The 20,825-nt window shown below is 52.0% G+C and overlaps 9 protein-coding genes across 9 annotated transcripts; 4 read left to right on the top strand and 5 right to left on the bottom strand.

Moving 5' to 3' along the window:
• Window positions 1-32: 32 nt before the first annotated feature.
• Z520_05618 (uncharacterized protein) lies at window positions 33-1,202 on the top strand (the record flags this gene model as incomplete). The annotated part of the gene is made up of 1 exon (XM_016776121.1): window positions 33-1,202. The coding sequence occupies one exon, from the start codon at window positions 33-35 to the stop codon at window positions 1,200-1,202; it is 1,170 nt and encodes a 389-aa protein (XP_016632440.1).
• A 1,559-nt stretch (window positions 1,203-2,761) lies between these two features.
• Z520_05617 (uncharacterized protein) lies at window positions 2,762-5,131 on the top strand (the record flags this gene model as incomplete). The annotated part of the gene is made up of 6 exons (XM_016776120.1): window positions 2,762-3,271; window positions 3,345-3,657; window positions 3,722-4,109; window positions 4,188-4,433; window positions 4,546-4,615; window positions 4,730-5,131. The coding sequence occupies 6 exons, from the start codon at window positions 2,762-2,764 to the stop codon at window positions 5,129-5,131; spliced, it is 1,929 nt and encodes a 642-aa protein (XP_016632439.1).
• A 536-nt stretch (window positions 5,132-5,667) lies between these two features.
• Z520_05616 (uncharacterized protein) lies at window positions 5,668-7,258 on the bottom strand (the record flags this gene model as incomplete). The annotated part of the gene is made up of 2 exons (XM_016776119.1): window positions 5,668-5,976; window positions 6,071-7,258. 2 exons carry the CDS (start codon window positions 7,256-7,258, stop codon window positions 5,668-5,670), a joined length of 1,497 nt encoding a protein of 498 aa, XP_016632438.1.
• Window positions 7,259-7,959: 701 nt separating this feature from the next.
• On the bottom strand, window positions 7,960-10,545 carry Z520_05615 (uncharacterized protein; the record flags this gene model as incomplete). Its single annotated transcript, XM_016776118.1, has 5 exons — window positions 7,960-8,360; window positions 8,423-8,646; window positions 8,694-9,631; window positions 9,694-10,214; window positions 10,269-10,545. The coding sequence occupies 5 exons, from the start codon at window positions 10,543-10,545 to the stop codon at window positions 7,960-7,962; spliced, it is 2,361 nt and encodes a 786-aa protein (XP_016632437.1).
• Window positions 10,546-11,485: 940 nt separating this feature from the next.
• On the top strand, window positions 11,486-13,896 carry Z520_05614 (uncharacterized protein; the record flags this gene model as incomplete). Its single annotated transcript, XM_016776117.1, has 6 exons — window positions 11,486-12,327; window positions 12,395-12,588; window positions 12,698-12,836; window positions 12,955-13,164; window positions 13,234-13,398; window positions 13,455-13,896. 6 exons carry the CDS (start codon window positions 11,486-11,488, stop codon window positions 13,894-13,896), a joined length of 1,992 nt encoding a protein of 663 aa, XP_016632436.1.
• A 609-nt stretch (window positions 13,897-14,505) lies between these two features.
• On the top strand, window positions 14,506-15,394 carry Z520_05613 (uncharacterized protein; the record flags this gene model as incomplete). The annotated part of the gene is made up of 3 exons (XM_016776116.1): window positions 14,506-15,074; window positions 15,144-15,306; window positions 15,365-15,394. The coding sequence occupies 3 exons, from the start codon at window positions 14,506-14,508 to the stop codon at window positions 15,392-15,394; spliced, it is 762 nt and encodes a 253-aa protein (XP_016632435.1).
• Window positions 15,395-16,598: 1,204 nt separating this feature from the next.
• Window positions 16,599-17,713, bottom strand: Z520_05612 (uncharacterized protein; the record flags this gene model as incomplete). Its single annotated transcript, XM_016776115.1, has 2 exons — window positions 16,599-17,562; window positions 17,613-17,713. The coding sequence occupies 2 exons, from the start codon at window positions 17,711-17,713 to the stop codon at window positions 16,599-16,601; spliced, it is 1,065 nt and encodes a 354-aa protein (XP_016632434.1).
• A 959-nt stretch (window positions 17,714-18,672) lies between these two features.
• On the bottom strand, window positions 18,673-19,143 carry Z520_05611 (uncharacterized protein; the record flags this gene model as incomplete). The annotated part of the gene is made up of 2 exons (XM_016776114.1): window positions 18,673-18,970; window positions 19,019-19,143. The coding sequence occupies 2 exons, from the start codon at window positions 19,141-19,143 to the stop codon at window positions 18,673-18,675; spliced, it is 423 nt and encodes a 140-aa protein (XP_016632433.1).
• Window positions 19,144-20,150: 1,007 nt separating this feature from the next.
• Window positions 20,151-20,763, bottom strand: Z520_05610 (uncharacterized protein; the record flags this gene model as incomplete). The annotated part of the gene is made up of 2 exons (XM_016776113.1): window positions 20,151-20,579; window positions 20,641-20,763. 2 exons carry the CDS (start codon window positions 20,761-20,763, stop codon window positions 20,151-20,153), a joined length of 552 nt encoding a protein of 183 aa, XP_016632432.1.
• Between the last annotated feature and the right edge of the window lie 62 nt (window positions 20,764-20,825).

Genomic DNA, 20,825 nt, shown 5'->3' with positions numbered 1-20,825 from the left:
AAAATTGCTCTGCCACCTCATACTCCAGCAAGATGTTTTTCCCGGTGTTTCTTCCCCTCATTGCTCTCCTGCTGTCATCACCTATCAATGCAACCGAGCAACCACAAAAGACTCTGGTGGCTACCCAGACGCAGGAACCCAACCCCACCATCACGGCCAGTGTGAAGTCAATCTTCAGTTCCCTTAGCGGCGATCAGAGCACGACATTTGATGCCAAGTCGTTTTCTGGCTGTTGTGATCCGACCTGCGCCTTAGGATTATGCAATGGCATCTATCCATTCGACACGACACCTCCTCCTGACGCTGCTCGCACGGGAACAGCTTCGCCTGCCATTGCCACGGAAACTTGCTGTTCCGCAGGCTGTCCCGATGGCTTCTGCCGAGGCTTCGAGCGCTGGAGACATGGGTGGCCTATTGCAGCCTGCGTTGGTCGAAGCTGCGCTGTGCCCACTGGCCAAAGATGGAGCCATTGGACAGCCATTGATCGCGCTGAACCTGTTGTTACATGTGTGGGCCGTACTTGTTTTCCAGGCACCAACGGTCCCTTTATGACTATCTTTAAAGCTGCCGATTCTGGCGCCAGTCACACCGCCAAGCCTACCGATACCCCTTCACCAAATGCCAACGCTGCCGAAACGGACCCAACCCGGCAATTCTATGCTGCGGAGCTCGCCGGTCAGGATCAGGACACTCTTCCAATCATCGTTGAGAACAATGCCAAAGAGCCCGTCACGCTGCTGGCAGACATCGACCTGGCGCTGATCGAGAATTACATCTCATCCGGCATGCTGTCGGCTTTGGGCATCTCGCCGACCTCGTCCGAACTCAGCCCCATCGCAAAGGAAGATCAACGACCCGCCGCCCTAGGCACGCCCGCTTTCAAGGTCACACCAGAGTCGAAAATTACACTGAACTTGCTCGTCGGACCTGCAGGGCAGCTCAAACAGTTTGCAGATGTCGAGTTCAACGTCTTCGACCTACCTCCGGTCTCTGAAAGGGGAGGAGTGCCCTGGGAGCCGGAGGCTTTTTTGGGTTTGACTTTCCTGCGTGAGGCGTCGGCTTTGAGACTCACGGATGGGTTTGCAGGGCATGCGGCGCTTGAAGGGTTACCCGTGCTCGTCAGAGACATCCAGGGCGCGCCTGTGGTAGAGGATAGTGATAGTAAAGAGGTGGAAAATGGGAGGAGGAAGGACGAATTGTGAGACTTGAGAAAACGTTAGTAACTAGCCAGCAGTGTGAGAGACGGTGGCCCAAGACCTCGGAGACATGAGAAGGTGGCGGATGAGGAGGACGGGGTGGATGGATTGCTGAAGAAGGGACCGATTGTCTTTTTCGTTGAGACTCTGAACCTTTGACGTGGAGGCGGGCTCCTCCTATACAAGGCGTTTGAGGACGTGGAGAGCTATGTACGAGGTATTTCGTAGTCCTGTTCATTCGAGTTCCGTTCTCACAATGTCACCTGTCTGATCGACACAGGGCTGTCTCTATTTGTCTATATACTGCGGAAATTATCTAAAAGGGCCACGAACATACATATCCTCTAGTAGTAAGTACTAAGGACCAAGGATGTATGTAGGTACATACATACAAACAAGGTTGCACCGCCAACTCCATTTTCATTTCCGATCCCATTACCAATGCTATATATGCCCCAGCCGAGCATTCGGGAGCATCGTGTGAGACACAGCAGAGTACGGGCCGATTACAGCGCCAGCCTCATGCCCACCGGCAGCGCTGCCATCACGTCTCTGACAATCAACTCGTTTGCAGCATACTTGCTAGCTGCCCTGGTCCACACGCTCACCAGAGAGGAAGCTTTTTTGCTCGTATGCACATTGCCGAATCGTGGACTTGGTTTTGCGATCAGTTCTATCCAGCACAGTAGGAGGAGTATCTTATCTACGTGGTCGATATAGTTTTTTAATTGCTGGAAACCTGGAAATGCTTGGCTCCGTGTCCAACGCTTCCACACATCCTATATAGAGTATTCGTAGAGTACGACATTAGTGTCTACATCTGTACCTAGGTAACAGCCCTGGCGCCACATAACCCCTACATCTGTCGCGCTCTGAAAGATTTTGCATCTATATCCCAAGTTCCGGAGCTCGTCAGAAAGGCAGATGCTTGCGGATACGGCACCAACGATGACCGCGTCACGAAGTAGATTAGCCTCCATTGTATCTTTCTAGCACAGCTCAGGACGCATTTCCGGCCGGGGGATCTTCTCAGCTTCAGCCTTCAATTAGTTCTATGTTGATCGACGCGTACATCCAAGTAGCGAAGTGTCTATCCGGGAAATCCCAAGGATGCCACATCTCCGTTGAAATGGCCGCTGACATCAGGTCTAGCGCTTCAGTTGCTTTCAAGTCGAATTTGCCCTGCCTTAGTTCAGCGTCCCTCTCGGAGAATGGATGGTGCAAGCAAACGGACGGGGACTTGTGAAGAGAATGCTGACCAGCACACGAGCAACAAAGGCTTTGTGGCGGAAATGTCGACGAGTAATACCTTCGGAATTTAATTACTAGTCGAGGCTACCTGTACCTCGGAGGGCCAAATTAAAGCATTACACTCCACACAAATCCGACGAGAAAGCGAATTCCTGTCCTGGAATGTGGGTCCGTATAAACCGAGGAACGGAGAAGGTGAGGCTATGGATTGTTGAAGATACGCTTGTAGGCGCCGTAAATGTGTTTTGATCATCAAGTCTTATTCGGAAACATATCTGAGAAAACCACGAATACTGCCAGACTCTACCAGCGCGATGATTGCCGCCAACGAAACGCAGACTGACTGGTCGGCACCCAGCCAAAAGTCCATCGATGATGATCGCCCGATCAAAGTGATCTGTATAGGAGCAGGTATCTCTGGCATGCTTACAGCCATCCGGTTCCCTCAGAAGATCAAGAAACTAGAGCTTGTGATCTACGACAAATCGGACGACATCGGTGGAACGTGGCACGAGAATCGGTATAGTCACCCAGCCATAGTGCTATACACGTTCCACGCCATGGATACTAAAAACATGTGTTCCAGCTACCCTGGTGTGGCCTGTGACATTCCTGCGCACAGTTACCAATTCACATTTGCGAATAACCTCAACTGGAGTTCTTTCTATGCCGCGGGCCCAGAAATCCATCGCTACCTAAAGAATGTAGCACGGCGATACGATGTTGAGCGCTACGTCAAACTCCGACATCTTTTCCTTGGAGCCCAGTGGCAGGCGTCGGACGGAAAATGGGAGGTTGAGATTGAAGAGCTCGAGAAAGGAAGAGTATGCAAACTATTTTCCGCTGTCCAGAAAATAACAATACACATAACTTCACATGTGCTGACGAGGACCCCAGAAATTCACTGACCGAGCAGACATCTTGATCAAAGCCACCGGAATTCTAAATAGGTGGGAGTGGCCGGACATTCCAGGCCTTCGCAATTTCAAAGGGACTCTCCTCCACTCAGCGGATCGAAAGAGCTGGGAGACCCGGCTGGATCCCAAGGGGAAAAGAATAGCTGTTATCGGAGGTGGCTCATCAGGAATCCAGATTGTGCCTCAGCTCCAGCCCACCGCGGCTCGAATTGACCATTATATGAAGGGTAAGACATGGGTATCACCAGTTGGCTACGGATCCGACAAATCCAACCGAGGAGTGACGGATAACTGTAAGTCTAATCGGGCCAGAAGATCCGATGGCACAAGACTGGGGAATAATGATTGACCCTTCAGACAAATATTCGGCCGATGAGCTCAGGATGTTCCGTGAGAAGCCCGAAGAGTATCTGAGATATCGTCGGGAAATTGAGCGAATCATGAACGCCAAACCCGAAATCTTGTTCAAGGGCACCGAAGAGCAAAAGGCCTTCTTCGCGCTGAATGACGAGTCGATGAAGCAGAAACTCTCCAAGAAGCCACACATCTATGAGAGCTTACGACCGGACTTTTCGCCGTTCTGCCGCCGGCTCACGCCTGGCCCCGGCTTCTTAGAAGCGCTGGTCGAGGACAACGTTGACTTCATCGGCTGTGGCATCGACACCGTGGTGGAGAACGGTATCAAGGCGAATGATGGAAAAGTGCGCGAAGTGGACGTTATCATCTGCGCCACAGGCTACGACACGTATGTCGTTTGTTATTGTGCTCAGCTTCCTGTGTCCGGGCGAGAATCATATGCGCTGACCGGTTGATGGTGTGACAGGTCCATGGAAAACGAACCACCCATCGTTGGACTCGATGGGACGACTCTCGCCGACATATGGAATCCCGACCCTCAAGCCTACCTCTCGATTTGTGTACCGAAAATGCCAAACTTCTTCATATACTTTGGCCCGAATGGTGGCGCCGGATCCGGGTCGGCGATATTCTTCCTCGAGTCGGTGACACTCTACCTCGTCAAGCTTGTGCAGAAGATCCAGCGAGAGTACCTAAAGTCCATGGTCGTTACGTATGTGGAAAAGACCTCATAACCCCTTTTCCTTGACACGTAACATGCATTGTACCTCAAGCACGAATTCAAAGTTGCAGGTACACATGGCTGACCTCGTTGCATTTATCAGTGAGCAAGCCACCAGCGACTTCGTCAGACACGTCGACGAATACTTTTCCAAAACAGTTTTCACCGAAACCGTACGTTTTCAAAAGACTCCATCTTTTGGAGTGTTTGTTTACCTCCATCCTCTCCCTTCCTCCTCGTCGCTCTCGTTTGGTGCCGCGGCCAGCTAACAAAGCCAACACAAACAGTGCAAATCCTGGTTCAAACGCAACAAGCAGAACGGCCGTGTCACCGCGCTGTGGCCTGGCGCTTCTATACATACCCAGAAGGCTCTGGAAAACCCCCGCTTCGAAGATTTCGAATATGAATATCTCGAAGCCTTGGGCTCCAACACCATGGCGTGGCTGGGCAACGGAACAACCGTGGCCCAGGTGAGTGGACAGGATACCACGGATTACCTGGTGGACAATGACATTCCGCCGCCTATCGTGGAGGGGATCCATGAATGGGACAATGATGACCAAGGAGGCTCACCCTTGACTTTACGACACACCTTGCAGTCGACGTTTCCAAGGCTGTGGTGGGAGGTCTGTAGAATTTCCGGCCAGACTTGTCAAAATCTGGCGCAGACAACGAAGCCGGCCGAGTAACACGGATGGCACCTCTTCACGTAGGAAATACTTTACAGTTTTATGGGTGAAAAGACTTCGTCGTTTCTATACCTACCACGGTGGTATTTGACCCCTGGTGATTTGTTCCAACACTTCTAAAACCCGTCGACACCGATCTGAAAGAAACTGCTCGTTACTCCGACAAGACAACCGATTTTCTTGTTAGATCAGTAATACGACTCCTATGTCATAGTTGAAGTCAATCTGCAAATTAATCACTGCGCTGCTCGAACTGCTTCAGCAGCTGCAGTACTGACTGAGCCCCCCCTAGCGGACAGTTCAATGCAACCAGCCAAAGGAATATTAGCAAGCGAAGTTATGGTCAAAAGTTCTACTTCGTACGGCTGATTACATCGAGGAGAGCAAGAAAAGGAAAGAATTGACAGTTGCCTGTACGTTGTATTTGTTCCTGTTCTGGTTCACATAGGGTCTGGACACAGTGGGGTTTTTAATTTGTGGTCGATGCCAATCTTCATCTCGGAAAAAGTGATATCTTCAGGCCAACCCAGCATTTTCTAGGAAGGGGGGGAAAATGGCTTAGACGAATACTCATACTGTGCATGTGAGGGGTTAGTATGAACCTTTTCGTCTCTTTGATCTGTCAGGACCGCCTCCCCAGCCTCTTTGTCAAGCCTATGGTGACGCAACTTCTCCTCAAGCTCGGCACGATGCTCTGGTTTGGCGTAGAGGTAGTCAATTTCTTCCAGAGTAAGACCCTTGGTCTCCTTGACAAACAAGTAGATGAACAAGACCTGTAAGACGTTGCCGATGCAGAAGAGAAGGTAGAATTTCCATCCAGCGTGCGTGATGCCAATTGGGCCAACCTGTGTGGGGAGAAACAGAGAATGGTTAGATCAATCGTTATCCACCCATTGATGGTTTGCTGGATCGGACCAGCAAATGGGGTACGCGACTTACCTTGACTACCACAAAGGTCATGAGCCACTCCATACCCACGGACAGTGCTGAGCCTGCATGGCGTAGATGAAGCGGTGTCACTTCAGCAGCGTAGAGGAAAGGCAGACCGCACCACGAACAACCGTAGCAGAATTCGAACAAGAAAATAAAGACAACCGATGCTGTCAAGGACGAGTCGTTGTACACTCCAAGCCCGATGGTGTAGCAGATCATGCAGATTGAGCAACCCACAGCTCCCCAGAGCAGGACGGGCCGCCGGCCCAGGACTTCGACAGACCAGATAGCGGTCAGTGTGCCACCCCAGAAGACGAGGGACAAGCCTCCCGAAGTGATGCCTGCCTGATTCTGAGTCATGCCGAGATTGTTGATGAAGAGATAGGAGGCGTAGTACGCTATCAAGCAGATACCCCCAAGCTGTTGAAAGAACTGGATCAGGATGCAAATCCAGATTCGCCATGTTGCGTTGACAGGCGACCGATCGAACAAGATGTCCGAAATCCGGAATTTGACTTCATGTTCAACCTCCAAAGCCTGGATGACCTCGCGACGATGTTGTAGAACAGTGGGGTGGTCGATGGCCACGTTGAAAATGCGAGCAATGACCGAGTCTGCTTCTTCGAGATGGCCCTTACTGTACAGATACCGTGGTGATTCGGGCATCAGCAGAATAGTCCCAAGCGTAAGAACGCAGAAGACCATCTGAAAATAGAGTGGAAGGCGCCAAACGATCCCCCCGGTCATGTTTTTGACGGTCCCGTAGTCGAACCAGTACGCAATGACAAGGCCGAGGATGACGATCGAGATCTGTACCGATACGAGGGCGCCGCGGCGGGAGGCGTGAGCACATTCTGACACCCACACGGGGATGATGGAAGAGTTGATGCCCGTGCCGAATCCGCCTACGATTCGGCCAGCAATCATCATGGGGACCGATGTTGCTCCGCCTTGAAGTCCAGCACCGAGAATCAGAAGACAGCATCCGATCATCACCAGGACGCGGCGGCCGACCTTCATCCCGAAAATCGCGGTCCCGATACAGCCGACCAGACAACCGATGTCGTAGATAGCCACCACGGTCCCTTGCAGGTTGGCATCAGTAGACGCGATCCCAAGCCCGTTCAGCAGCTGCGGAGTCGCTATCAGACCCCCAAAAACTCCCTGGTCGTAGCCAAACAGCAGAAAAGCCATGGCGGACGAGAGCATGATGCTGAATTGGAGCCACACTCCTTTGAGCGAGCTCCAATAGCCAATGTGAAAGTTTCCCATCCTTACAAAGGTATGATGAAGCCAAATGGGTCGGAACTGTTGACAACAAGTTGCACTTCGATCTTGTAGATATACTGCACCACCAACTGATGCGTCTGCTCCATAAATCTCATAATAGCCAATGGTCCATGAGCGAGCTGGAGCACCCTCCAGGTATATACCCAAAGCTCTAGGTCAGGGGACCTGGTCGATACCCCAGATGCCGAGGAGAAAGATCTCCGAATTCACCAATCTCCGACCGAGGAATTCTGATGGCTGGTGCATCTGGGGTAACCCCAGAGAAGGCGTCTCGCAGGATGACATGACCCTGCAGAGTCGATGCTAGAGCTTGTGCGCTCGAAATGTCGGCGGAACAGGGGCCCACGCTGCCTGGGGAAGCATTTGCATGAGTTCCCAAGGACCGACCGGTCTCCCGAAAGATTACAATCCCGAGCACGAAATCGATCAACTCGGAAAGCACGGCGTTTCCTAAGACACAATGTAGGCATGTTGAAAAGGCGTGATTAGATCTGTCTTGCGCCTTGGATAGTTCCGTAGGTGTTCCCTTATTCAATGTATAAAAGCACGCGACTGTAAATTATGTGAATCGTCTGTCGGTCTGCAAAAGGATATCAGTTCCAACTTTAGCTCTGCAAAATGTCTTCCCATCCGTCTAGCCAAGGTGATGTGATGTCGTCAATTGCGGTAAATTCGTTGAGGGTCGGCTGGACACACTGCTGAGAGTAAGGATCAGCCGATGAAGGGGACGACCAACTTCCGAACACCGTGTTACCAGCGGCGTTTGGTTGCTCGTCATAGCGGTCCTCGACCTCGAAGAGATAACACGATGGGAGGCCGCCGATGTCCTGGCCTGCGGCCTTTCGTGCTGGACTTTCTGCCACTGCAGGTGGTGTTGAAACAGTGGCTGCTCGAATCCATTCTAAATTGTTGGGGCTAAGTTGTTCCCCGCCTGTCGCCTTGCCTTGCCTTGAATCCTTTCCGTCTTCAGTGCCCGGGCCAAGCGACTGCAGATGTGTTGGAAAGACTGGGAAACAGTCAGCAAAAAGTTGATGTTGCGGGTTTCTCGAGAAATAGGATGTGACATACGGTCTGGTGAAGGGATTCCAGGTGTCTGTAAAGGACCGCCAGCACTCTTGCTAGCAGCCTCTAACAGTGTCACGGCCCGTTGCACAGGCATAAATCTCTTTCCGAGCGTTTGCAGAAGCCCCGTCAAAGATATCAATCTTTGGATCGCTAGGTCGCGTGCCTCTCCATCCAATGATTTGGCCTCAAGGATTAAGATCGTCACGGGAGGCAAGAGAAATTGGAGGCTTCGTGCATTAGCGGGCGATAGCATTCAGCGCGATCGCGAACTCACCTCCAAGCGGGCATAAAATCCGGACATTGTGAACCCAAGGCATCTTTGGCTAGCTGAGAACTTTGATGTGCAGCATCGCATGCCTTTTTCCTAAGCTTGCTGCACCTCACTCTGTCATTTGCTGTATGGCGGCACCGCAATGAGCAACTTGAGTCAAAATAAAACACGCAATCTGCAGCCGCCATGATCATCCGCAAGAAAAGGCGCTCTGATGCTGCACGTTGTCCAGCGTTCGACGAGGAATGCTCATCTGGTGATTGCCTGAGCTTCTCAGACAAGATTCCTGCGCTCTTCTGCAATTGATTGCGACAATTCGTCAGTTCCGGACTTGTGAGAGTCATGGAAGTGTCCGTCCCACTCGTATGTGCGATGGTATCACGATGACTTGACAGATATGGCGGGGCGTGCTTTATTGAGAGCATGTAATGGATATGAGACATCAGGCGCACGAGATTTCCAAAGGGTTCCATGGGATGCGCCGTACCATCGGCGGGATTGCATGTGGATGAGACCACTCTTGCGACCGGTAATCTCTGGTCGTTGAACTCTTGTGATCGCAAAACATGCTCACACTCGAGATCCATTCGCATTTTTGGCGACCGCCGCCGACTGAAGGCGAAAATTGTCTCGCTGACGAAGCAGCAACACCATAATCGGTGCAAAAATTCCTTATGTTCAGCATCCTTTGTAGCACGCAACATTTTCAAGAGGTCTAGGGACTCGGCATAGGCTAACGCAGTCCCAGACCAGAAGCAGCAATCTCTTGCACCATCTCTTACCTCGGTGCTTTGGGTCATAAGTAAGAGGGCCTGTAAACGGTTGATAGGATCAGATTCGCCATCGCAATGTAGGAGATGCCTGGCGCGCTCATAGTAAAGCTGCTGAGCATCTTGGGCGTTATTGTGTCCAAGCTTCTGTAGAAGAGACACCGGCGCAAACTAAGTCGATATCAGCAGTTGAGGCCATTACATTCTTGCAATCTTTCGACTTGGTAGCTTACAGGACAAACAGCCATCATGACGGCATATACCTCCAACAAGCTGGGACGGGGGATTTCCTTATTATTCGGGACTGCAGCAAGAGATGAAGCCAACGCCACACGACCTGGATGCAGGACAGGGAAAATTGGGTGGATAGTATCCCAATATGCCGAGAAAAACTGTCTTACAAGTGGCCTCGACGGAACTTCGAACACGCCTTTGTTGGCAAGAAATTCAATGGTGACGGGTTCAAGATAGATAGGTAAGGGTGCAATGAACGATGGTACGCCACCGGTCTGCCATCTAGTCGTCTTATATAGAGGCCCCTGTGGTGCATCGTTGGCATGTATGGGGCTGCAGTTGAACTTCTGTGCCTCTAGGATTGCGGAATCAAGCATGAATGGCTTGCTTCCCGTCATCTCGGATGCATTGCAAGATTTGGAGGCTGGCTGCCGGGATAAAGACATGTTTCCGTCGTTACTGTCGAGTTGTCTCCGCGATTCATATGAATAAATTGGTCCATCTCCCGCTGCGCATTTGTCTGGTTGTTAGTCCTCTGAGAGGGATCTCTTGACTATCGAGGATTGGAACATACAAAGCATTGGGCGACTAGCTTCGCGCTGCACTCCACACCGAGACGAGGAGATGACGGGCTGTGTTGCGACCTTGCGATCAAGCACAACGCAGGGCTTCAAGTCGAGCTTGCAGTTTGTACATGGTATGCCTTGATGCTGCTGGTCGCACCGGACTTTTCTTTCACGGCAAGATTTACATGCCCGGATGGCTCGGCGCTTTCGTTTCATCACGGTCGTGGCCGAAGGAGGTCCTTCAGAGCTTTCTCGTATCTCCATCATGTCATGGCCTTGGTGCATGTTGCGCGCTGAAGACTCAACATCTAAGCTGTTTTGATGAAGAAGGGGCCGAATCAAGTCAAAATATGGCCACGAGGACCAGCCTCAGAATAGGCTCAGTCAACCTGGGGTAGTTACTGGTGGTGTGGAGGCATCGTCGGCTAACAAGTTTGGGAACCTGAGAGGGGGCAGCGGCGACCGTGGACTGGACTCGCCCATTCCCTCCGTCACCCCCGTCGTTGACAACGCTGTGGGGAAACGGAGAGCGAAAGACCAAGTCCCCAGGCAGAACATCGCCTCATAATCAAACCATTGCGGGGGGGGCTCGCTGGTGCTGCCCCTTGCAGGTCATTGCCCAGGCCGGATGCCGGAAAAGACCACGGAAATCACCAGTCTTACTTACAGAAGGTTAATCTTTGCCGAGGGACCCTTCACTGCCTTCAGTGGGCCGAGTGGAGGGCTCTTTACTTGGGATGCTTGGGATGGCTTGGTCCGCTGAGCCTGGGAGTCTTGACCTCCCAGCAGAGAGGAACTTCTCCCGCCTCATTCGAGTTGTCTACTGAACACAAATAGGGCAATATGTCGCCAGAAGGTGAAGGACAAGCGAAGCGGAGATACTCGTCCAATGCATGCATGACATGCAGGAGAGCCAAGATCAGAGTCAGTCTCCAGCTACAAGCTGGACAGCGTCGAGCATAGATGGGCGCAGGACTCTGACTGCCACAGTGCGACAACAAGAAACCCCGGTGTTCCAATTGCGTCTACCGTGATGTTGATTGTTTACTTGGTGAAGATCGTCGAAAGTGAGTCTGTCCATCCAAGTCGGGCTGCACTGGCCCCAGTCATGAAAGCGAAGAAAGAGTAACATTTGCGATCAATTAGACCTGCTTCCGTCATCAGCAAGAATCCCAAGAACAACGGAGCCAATCTCGAAGATATCCCCACGAACAACTCTTCGACCATGTCGCCGCATGGCTCCAAAGCCCCGAGAACATACAAGTGGCCGATGACGGATCCAGAGCCTTCCAGGGTGGGAAGTGTCTCCTATTCGACGCCATCGCCTATAGGAGAACAAATATTCAATCCTTTCAATCCTCTACCGCACGACGAACACCGCACGAGGTCGCAATTTGCAGACGCCGGGGTTGACTATTGGATCGAAATCGCTGGACAGGGAGGCTTCGCAGAAGCGAGCGATGAGCTCGATCTGCTGGACCTAGCGACGATCGACACGGCCCATCTTTCACAAACTCCCAATGCTGACCTGCCAAAGGACACCCGCAGCGAACTCAGACAGGACAATCCCGACTACACGACTGTCAGTACAGCACATGATATCGACCCCTTGTTCAGCAACGAACCTGAAGAATTCTCTGTATCAAATGAATCTGACCGACCCAATGCTCGTCAAACGAGCGCCACTGAAGCAGACACCTGCCAGGTCCGGGTAGACGAGCCAACAGAGCAATTGGCCAGTCGGCTAGGTTGTTTGCGCATCGCCGAGGATGGCCATTTGAGATACTATGGTGCTACGAGCAATCTGCATCTGATCCGAAACGGCTTCCAGCATTGCTTTCAGCCCTCTATTCGCACAATTCGCAGTCATGGTCAGGATGCTCTTGAACGTGCTAGTCTCCACTGGCCTCCAGACACTCGATACGAAGAACATCTCACCACCTTGTTTTTCACCTGGCACAACACGTTCCTCGGTGTCGTGGATGAGGCTGCTTATTACCACCATCGGCAATCATACCGCGCGGGCAACACCACCACTTACTTTTCTCCAACGCTGGAGAATGCAATGTAAGCCACCTTTGCTGCCAATGGCGTAGTCTCAGTCCGGTGTTCATGCCACTGACAAACAAGCCAGACTTGGAATTGGCGCCGCCTATGCAACTCGCAAACACCCGGCGATCAAAGACGACCCAGCTGAGTTCTTCGCCCACCGTGCGAAGGTGCTCTTGGACATCGAGATGGACAGTCCGAGCGTGGCAACAATTCAAGCACTAGTAACTTTGTCGGCCCACGAAGCGGCCTATGCAAGGGACTCCAGAGGTGAGAGCTGTTCTCCTGGTCATGGTGACGGTTCACAGACCCTGACTCGATGCGCAGGATGGCTCTGCGCAGGTATATAAGTTGACTGTCATGTTCGATCTCAGCCTCTCATATGGAGATTTAGGAATGGCGGTGCAACTACTTTCGGATTTGGGATTACATCTGGAACTCGGTCATACGCGCGTCTCAGACAATGACACTCCAGACATCACAAATTTACGTCGGACAGTCTTCTGGGCTACGCAAGGACTGGACATGTGAGTATTATGCTTCAAGAGCTCCGTTCTACTCGTCCGAATGTGCAGAGCTTGCGAGCCCTCGCCGACTCGAATGTGTGAAGTCGATCGTGTGAATTAACTTGAACCATTTCTACAGCTTGTGGAGCGCCTACAGCGGCAGACCCTCGTCAATTCGATACGATGATCAGAGAATACCGTTTCCTGCGCCACTCAACTCAGAAACATGGCGACCGTATGTGGATGAGGCTGGCTCGTCACAGATCCCAGCCGGCCTTGATGTGACCGTAATCGGTCAGACCCACGTTTACATGGCGCAGTTGACAACCAAAATCCGGAAGATATCAAGGTTTCTGTTGGTTGACAATCTGCCCTTTTTTTATTATCACAGTTGAGCGTGCTGATGATCGTTGACTAGCTATACTGGGCCACAAGTCGCAATGACCGAAGCAAAGACTTTTGCCAGAAATATGATGCGAGACTTACGGCACTGGCGGAATTCTCTACCCGCCGCGATGCAGGTGCCTTTGCACTCAGATGACGACGCCGACATGCCCATAGCTCCGGCAGTGATCATGTTACAGTATGTTTTGAGATGCTCTCTCCCTCGTCCCCCAACAGCTGCTGATGTCTGGACAGTCTGCAATTTCACGAAGCCGTCATCTTCCTGCAGAGGCCATTCATATCTGCGCCCGATGCGCTTGGAACGAACATTCTCGAAGCAGACCAAGCCGACGACAGTGGAAGCATTTGCGATGCTTCTGCGAACGCCATCTGCCGCCTGGTTGTAATCTATCGGCAGCAGTGGAACTTGCGGCGCGTCCACGCACAAATTGTGGCCATCATCCTCACGGCTGCTCTCATTCATGTTCATAATTGTTGCGTCTTCTCAAGTTCCAAGGGGGTACAGGCGCATAAACAACTGTCGATATGCTTCCAAGCTTTGGGCGAAATGTCCCACTTCAACATGAGCACGCGGGCTCTCGAAATCATCTTGTCACTGCGGCGAGATTGGCAAGATCAAATGTTTCGCGACTTGGGCAGAAAGCGCCTCGGCGCTGATCTTCCACGGCCACATTAAGAAGATATCAGAACGAACACCATTGTGGCGTCTCTCACTCTCACCCTTGCTACTGTTGTTCCACCCAAGTTCTCATGCCGGACCATTCGAGGGTGTAAGTGCGCTTTGTACACGAAAGCATAGAGCGCCACAGAAAATCACTACTACCGTCTTTAACCCTCGATGCCTGAAGTTAGCTTTCCCCGATCTGCAGTTTGATCCACGCCATTATAATGTCCGTAACAATGATGTTCATAATGGGGACATCATATAATATTGCCTGTGCACGTCTGGAGGAGCTTCAAGGTTCAAGCAATGCAAGATATGACTAGTTGGAATCGATGGGATCTCCCTAGTTAGAGATGTTACTTGGCTTCACAACCCACGGACTAAGTCAGGGGGAGTGCTCCGCTCTAACTTAGGTAGACTTGATGCCATCTCCGAGGGGGTCCACGGTTTTTGGCGTGTTCATCTATTCGGAAATCAGAGAGCGAGATCCGAGGGATTGTGGTCTAGATGATCTCCGAAACAAAAAAATGAGCTGGTGCGACTTATCCTCCCAGCGAGCGTGAAGGGGGGCTTTTGTTACTACACACCATAGAGGAAAAAAATATATCAACCCTGACAGACATGTCGTACAGTGACTTGAAAGAGAAGACATTCGTTGTCACCGGAGCCGCCTCGGGCATGGGCCGCAAGACTGCCACTCTGCTGGCGAAACAAGGCGCGAATCTCGCGCTGCTCGACTTGCGAAAGCCGGCCGACACTCTGGTGGAAATCGAGGCATTGGGCGTTCGAGGAGTCGCCTTTTCCTGCGACGTCCGCGATGCCGCGGCGGTGGAGAGTGCCGTGACGAGTGCGAGGCAGCACTTTGGTGCCCTGCACGGGGCGGCAAACATGGCGGGAGTCGTGGGCAACCAGGGCATCAAGGGGAAAGGTCACGCGCTGGATATCCTGCCCGACCGGGATTGGGATTCGATCATGGATGTCAACCTCAACGGAGTCAAAAACTGTCTTCGAGCCGAGCTGAATGCCTTGGAGGATGGGAGTTCGATCGTCAACGCCGGCAGCATTGCAGGCCAACAGGCCTGGCCCTTTCTGGGTCCCTACTGTGTCAGCAAGGCCGGGGTTCTCAGCCTGACCAAGATCGCCGCGCAGGAAGCAGGGTCTCGAGGCATTCGAGTGAATGCCGTCGCGCCGTGAGTGGGAATCGGATCTCTCTCTCTCCATACACAAAGGGGGAAAAAGAAAATAACGTGGGACGACAGGGGCATGATCCGAACGCCTTTGACACAGGCGATAGGTACCGACCAGGAGCTACACGATGCGATGGGTGTTAGGACGGCGTTGAAGCGGATTGGGGACCCGGAAGAAGTCGCAAGATTGATTGTCTTCCTCTTGAGTCAGGAAGCCAGCTATGTGACAGGCACGGTAAGTCTCCAGCAAGGCTGTGAAAATAGATGAGCACTCACATTTTCTATCTACATAGGTCATTAATGTTGATGGTGGTTATTCGTGACATTCGCTCCCTTATAACACAGGCTACGCTGCCCCGTGCTCTGCCGTGGCTCTTACGACGCTCTCCAGCTACAGAAAGGGTTCTTGTCCCGGGACCAAGGCTCCGGCGAGGCGAGACGACAAAGGTGAGGTGTGCTCGGCCAGGTTCCGTTGATGCTCCATTGACGTGCCCGACTAAAGCGGCCTCGCTCCCTTTCCTGAATAGAAATGGGGGGAAGATATAATATATAATTATATATACACATACTCGATTACCATTTGCCCGCCCCGTACCTTATATCTTGAAGCCCCCCATTCCGCATATTTTAAAGAGAAATGTCCCGGCACCAGCAATGAAAGTAACCAGGACAAAGAAAAACGAGCAACATGACGAGAGAACGAGGCGACGAAACGAACCGCCACGAAACGAAACGATACGAAGCACAGTAGGGAAAGCAAGAATAGCCATGATTCTTCCAATGTCAATTATTCTCGAAGCCGTCCAGGCCAAAAAATTTCAGAGGACTGACTCCCCTTTCCATGAGCGAAAAGCCCTGAAAAGGGAAAAAACGGAAAAAGGGTGCTCCCTCAAAAAAGAACCAGATTTTGCGGGGAACTGTTGAATGTTGTATGTGGATGAATCATAGCTGCAGGTGGGTATAGTACAAAGCCCTGCGATCCTGCGAGTAGAGAGGAGCGCGTGGAATCAGGGCACCGTGCTATAAAAATACAGAGATTACATGGTCTCCGACCTGGGTAGGTAGCGCTCTTAGCTTCCAGCCCTTTTTTGGGAGGTAGAATCATGAAAGCTGTCGTCATATGCTGTTTGGGCTCCCGTTTATTCCAAGTCTGATAGTGATGGACACATCGATCTTGCGCTCATATTCAACATATCGGACCAAAATCCGTGTCCCGCCTTGATTCTGTGCGGTATCGGCAATTATTGCGGCTTCATGCTCGACTCCAATCGCTTGCTGAACGCTGTGAGAGATGGTGAATACCCCAATTCCACTATAGAATCTCATTCGCGTGAGGTCGGTGGCGAAGACTGACTTCCCGAAAGCTCCATGCTCTTAAAATCAAACGAAGATGATGCCAGCAAGAAACTTCAGTAAGCTGAATTCGACCAAGTCTCGAATTCCAAGCGCATGCTGGCCAGACTCCACTTCCATTAAACCCCCAGGAAAAAACAGATCCATTAAGATTAATGGCGTCCTCGCCGCCGTTCAAACTTCCCTCATACTTCCACTGATGGGTTTTCTTCCCACCTGTAAGAAACTCGGCGGCCGCGCTTCATATGGTGACGCAACGGATTCTGGATATGGAGCTTGCACCTGTGAGGATGGCACAGGATTGAACGGCTTGGGCATACTGATTCTGTGTGAACTGTAATCACTCTGCGACGGCTCGTATCTCGTGCTCACGTCGCTGGTTGGAGCATAGGAATGTTGATAGCCTGACTGCCGCTGTGGGCCTCGGCTGTACTCGTAAGGGCTTGGGTTAGCAGCGCCAGCGATGAATCTGTCCGAGCTGCTTGTAACTGAAGGCGCTTGGGAATTGGAGCGGTAGGTTGGAGGCGGGCTAAGCGGGACGGGCTGGAAGCTGTCCTGACCGTTATTGCCCAGAAGTCTTTGATCGCCCAAGTCGCCGTTGTACGAGTGGTTCATGCCAGCGCCGTTGTGGAGATAATCTGATTGCGGATGTGGTGATATAGGTGACATGGGTCCGTTAGGCACGCTATTGTAGCCCCCTCTCGCCCTCTGCGGTTGAGAGTCGAGTCTTCCCATCTCCAGATCGCCGTTCGCATTCGGCTGTAGTGGCTCACTGGTGTCCTCGACTCTTCGCTTGGTTGCAGTGTCCCAGCTGGGCATGGGTGGAAGAGCATCCTCGTTGATCATTCTCTTGGTGCTGGGATCGTCGAAAGTCGCGAATTGAGGTACATTGGGGTTGCCGTAAGCCATGGGGCTGGGAGCAGGCTGGTATCCCTGGTATGGAGCAGGAGGCATGCGAGTGTAGTCGTCTTTGAACTTTGTAGGACGGTCACGACTTCGACCTCCCCGACAACAACCGCCACAGCAGCTCAAACAACAAGAGCAGATTTCAACCCCGCAGCAAAGGCATCGAGCGACACAGAAGAGGACAGAAAGTAGGATGAGTGAGCCGATGACAATCGCGGCAATCACAGGCCACCTTGCTCAATGTTAGACCAGAACACCAGGAGGAAATTCACCGACACATACTTGCAATATGATTTCTGCATGCATTTATCCCAGCTGGAGAATGTATCTGGGACCGACTTCACATCGGAAACAACGTCGCGGGCGTAGAGATAGTACGCCATTTCGTCAAGGGTCTCTTGAAACAGACCTCTGAAGTAGGGATAGTATGTCGTCAGCTCATACACGGTCGTTCAAATGGAGGCGACGGACTCTTTTCGTTCGATCGAGTGAGTGGCGGGCTGGGTGTCAAAGGGAGGCTGGTTTGGAGAGGGTGGGTTACCGAGGCCGGCCTGCGGACAATGAAGAATGAGTGAATGGGCCAACGTCGCGTGAACGGTGGTAAATTGAAGTGAATGTAATGTTAACGTAGAGAGGAGGGAGCGAGGCAAAAGGCAACAAGAGGGACATAAGACAAAGAAAAAGCACTCGCGGAGTTGCTATGAAAAGAACCTGAAGTAAGAGAGGATTGAGTAACGCAGGAGGCGGAGCAAGCAAGGCCACAAGGCCACAAGGCCATGAATCGCAGGTTTGGGTCGAAGCCACCCAGAAGCAGGGGTCGCCTACAGGCCAATGGAGGCACTCCCCGGGGGAGCTCGTTGCGGGCTCGGGTGGGCTACTCCAGGGCGATCTGACCCTGCCGAACTTGGCTCTTGCGGGCACAATCCAGCTGAAACGCCGGCGCTCGTCAGAGCCTAGCCACCAAACAGGGGATGCACACCCGATCCCGTGCGAGGCTGTATGTACTAGAATTTCGGGTACATGCAGTAGCAGCAGGGAGCAGTAGACAATCGTATGATGCAGGCAGAGATCTCGCGCGCTTTGTTAAAATTGATCAAATTATGCGGTTTTCGTAACGCTACATTCTTCGTGAATCTTGTCCCTCCAGTTGCCACACTTTTCGAGTTCTGATTGCATAGGATAGCCAATGCTCCCTAAAGTTATCGTACACTCTCTGCAGTTCGTCCTTGTACAGACCCTCCATATTATATTCACAACGTCCCCCTCAATCGCAGCTCTTAAACATGTACCCTTCAATACCATCTGTTTGTAATGGAGGAGATCAACGAAAAGCCATCCCCGATCACTTTTTGGCTGGTGGAGGACCCGTCGGGGGAGTGTAGACATCGTCTCCTCCTCGGTAGGTGTTTGCCGGCGGCTGCATCTCGAAATCCGTCTGTCTCCCGCCAAAGTAGCCTTGATTCTGTCCGTAGTAGCCACCGTAATTCTGAGTTTGATTGTAGGCAGGCGGCGCTTGTTGTGTTTGCTGATAGCCCGGGTTGTACTGGGCAGGAGCGTGACCCCAAGGAGTGCGGCCCACCCATCCTGTGCCGTACATGGGTTGTCTGCCCATGCGACGTCTTCGGCGAGCGCTCAACAAGCTGTGTTCGATTAGTACAATGAAGGCACTTGCAGGTTGTCCAACGTACCTAAAGAGGAAGAAGATGAGGAATGCGCCGAGGATGATGACGGCGAGGGCGACCCATCTACCCCAGTCGTACCACGCTGAGTTACATCTGTATGCGTTGCCGTTGTTGTCGATACATCTGGCCATGGCGAAGGAAAAGTATTAGCAGAAGTCTTGGTGTCGAATTGGTGGTGTCGAGAGGCGGGTGGGAAGCATAAATGGCATATAAAGAGATTTTATTCGAGGATGGCAGTGCTTACACGTTGTCTCCGTAGTATTGTCGGGTGACGAGTCTGGAGTTCATGGCTGCTGTGCTTGCGTGCGTGGACCTGTAAGAGAGAGAGGGTGTGTGTGTGTGTGGAATATGATGATGTCAAACAAGGTGGACGATGGCGATTCGTATTCGGTGTAACTTGCCGCGGTAGGTGCCCGCAGTGTGCTGACTCAAATCAACGAGGCTGAAATGATATTTGGATTCGAGGCAGTTGAATATGAGGGAATGATGATGATGATGGGATCAGAAGAGATGAGGTGGTGGAAGCAGAAGAAGACGCATGGAAGAATGAACGTATGAGGGGCCATGGCACGAACAAGAAGGCGCAGCAAAGCTGGCGCAGTCGGGGATTTGCGTATTCGCTCGTATGAGAAATAGTGCATCTGGGCGTGGCGCAGCGTCATCATTCTAATTGGCCTTTGCCCCCGATGCCCCCCAGAAGCAAGCCCTCGGCATCTGCTTTTCTCCCAGTTGCAGTAGGCGGCCATGCATAAACTGGTGGGTGACTGGCACCCACTGGCACACCCAACCACCGCAGCTGGGCCCCTGGGCGTCCCGCGAGCCCAGTCTTGGCTACGCGTCATACGGACTGTGGCTGAAATGGCCTCGTTGTGGTCTGCCAGTGCCGTGATCACCGTGTTCAACTGCGATCATTTACCCCTCTCAGCAGGCGCCTGGAACATTCTCCTGGAGAAATAGAGCACGAGTTGAATACGACCGGACTTCCCCTCCGCTGGCTGCAATATGCGTAGTCTGTGTACTCCGTGTTCGTACAGTGGTCCAAAGTCAACAATGTACCGTTGATCCATCAAGTCTGTGTAGCACCAGCATTCCAAACGCCGTAATTCCTTCGACAAGCACGAAAAACCAAGAGAGGTTCTCACTTCCCGGTCCGGGCTACGAGCCATTGAAGCACCGCTTCCAGATTGGTCTCTTCCTTCGCACTGATTCCATAACAGCTGATCTCCCGACGAACGATCGACTTCAGGTCCAGCTGGTCTATCAATTCGTCCACGGACAATTTGTTGGGCAGATCCGACTTGTTGCCGAGGACGAGGAGAGGGATGGTATTGAGCGTGGGTTTGTCCATGAGGTTGTGCAGTTCCTCACGAGCGACCGGAATTGCATCCTTGTCGGCAGCATCGACCACGAAGAGAATGGCATTGACGCCGCGACAATATCGCTCCCACATGGATCGATAACGTGGTTGACCTCCGAGATCCCAGCACTTGATGGAAACATGGCCTTTCTTGACTTCTCTCTTGTTGAAAGCGACTGTGGGCACAGTATCGACGGTAAATTCATTGCCCTTGATATGGAGTTAGACCCTTCCAATTTAACCACCAACTACAAGAATAGACTTGACTTACAGCAAGCACCCGCACTAGACTCGTCTTGCCGGCATTTTGTAACCCAACGATCGCAACGTCCATCTCGGTCGCCCAGAACATCCACAGCAACCAGTCCCACAACCAGGTGAAGAAGCCCGCCATCTCGTTTGATGATTGGGAGGCTTTCTTGTGTTCATCTGCTAAAGGAGCTCGGGGATTATTGA

The sequence above is a fragment of the Fonsecaea multimorphosa genome, assembly GCF_000836435.1.
Source record: "Fonsecaea multimorphosa CBS 102226 unplaced genomic scaffold supercont1.10, whole genome shotgun sequence".
Taxonomy (NCBI): Eukaryota; Fungi; Ascomycota; class Eurotiomycetes; order Chaetothyriales; family Herpotrichiellaceae; genus Fonsecaea; species Fonsecaea multimorphosa.
The sequence above is the reverse complement of the archived record's forward strand: the minus strand, read 5'-3'. Positions and strand labels throughout refer to the sequence as shown.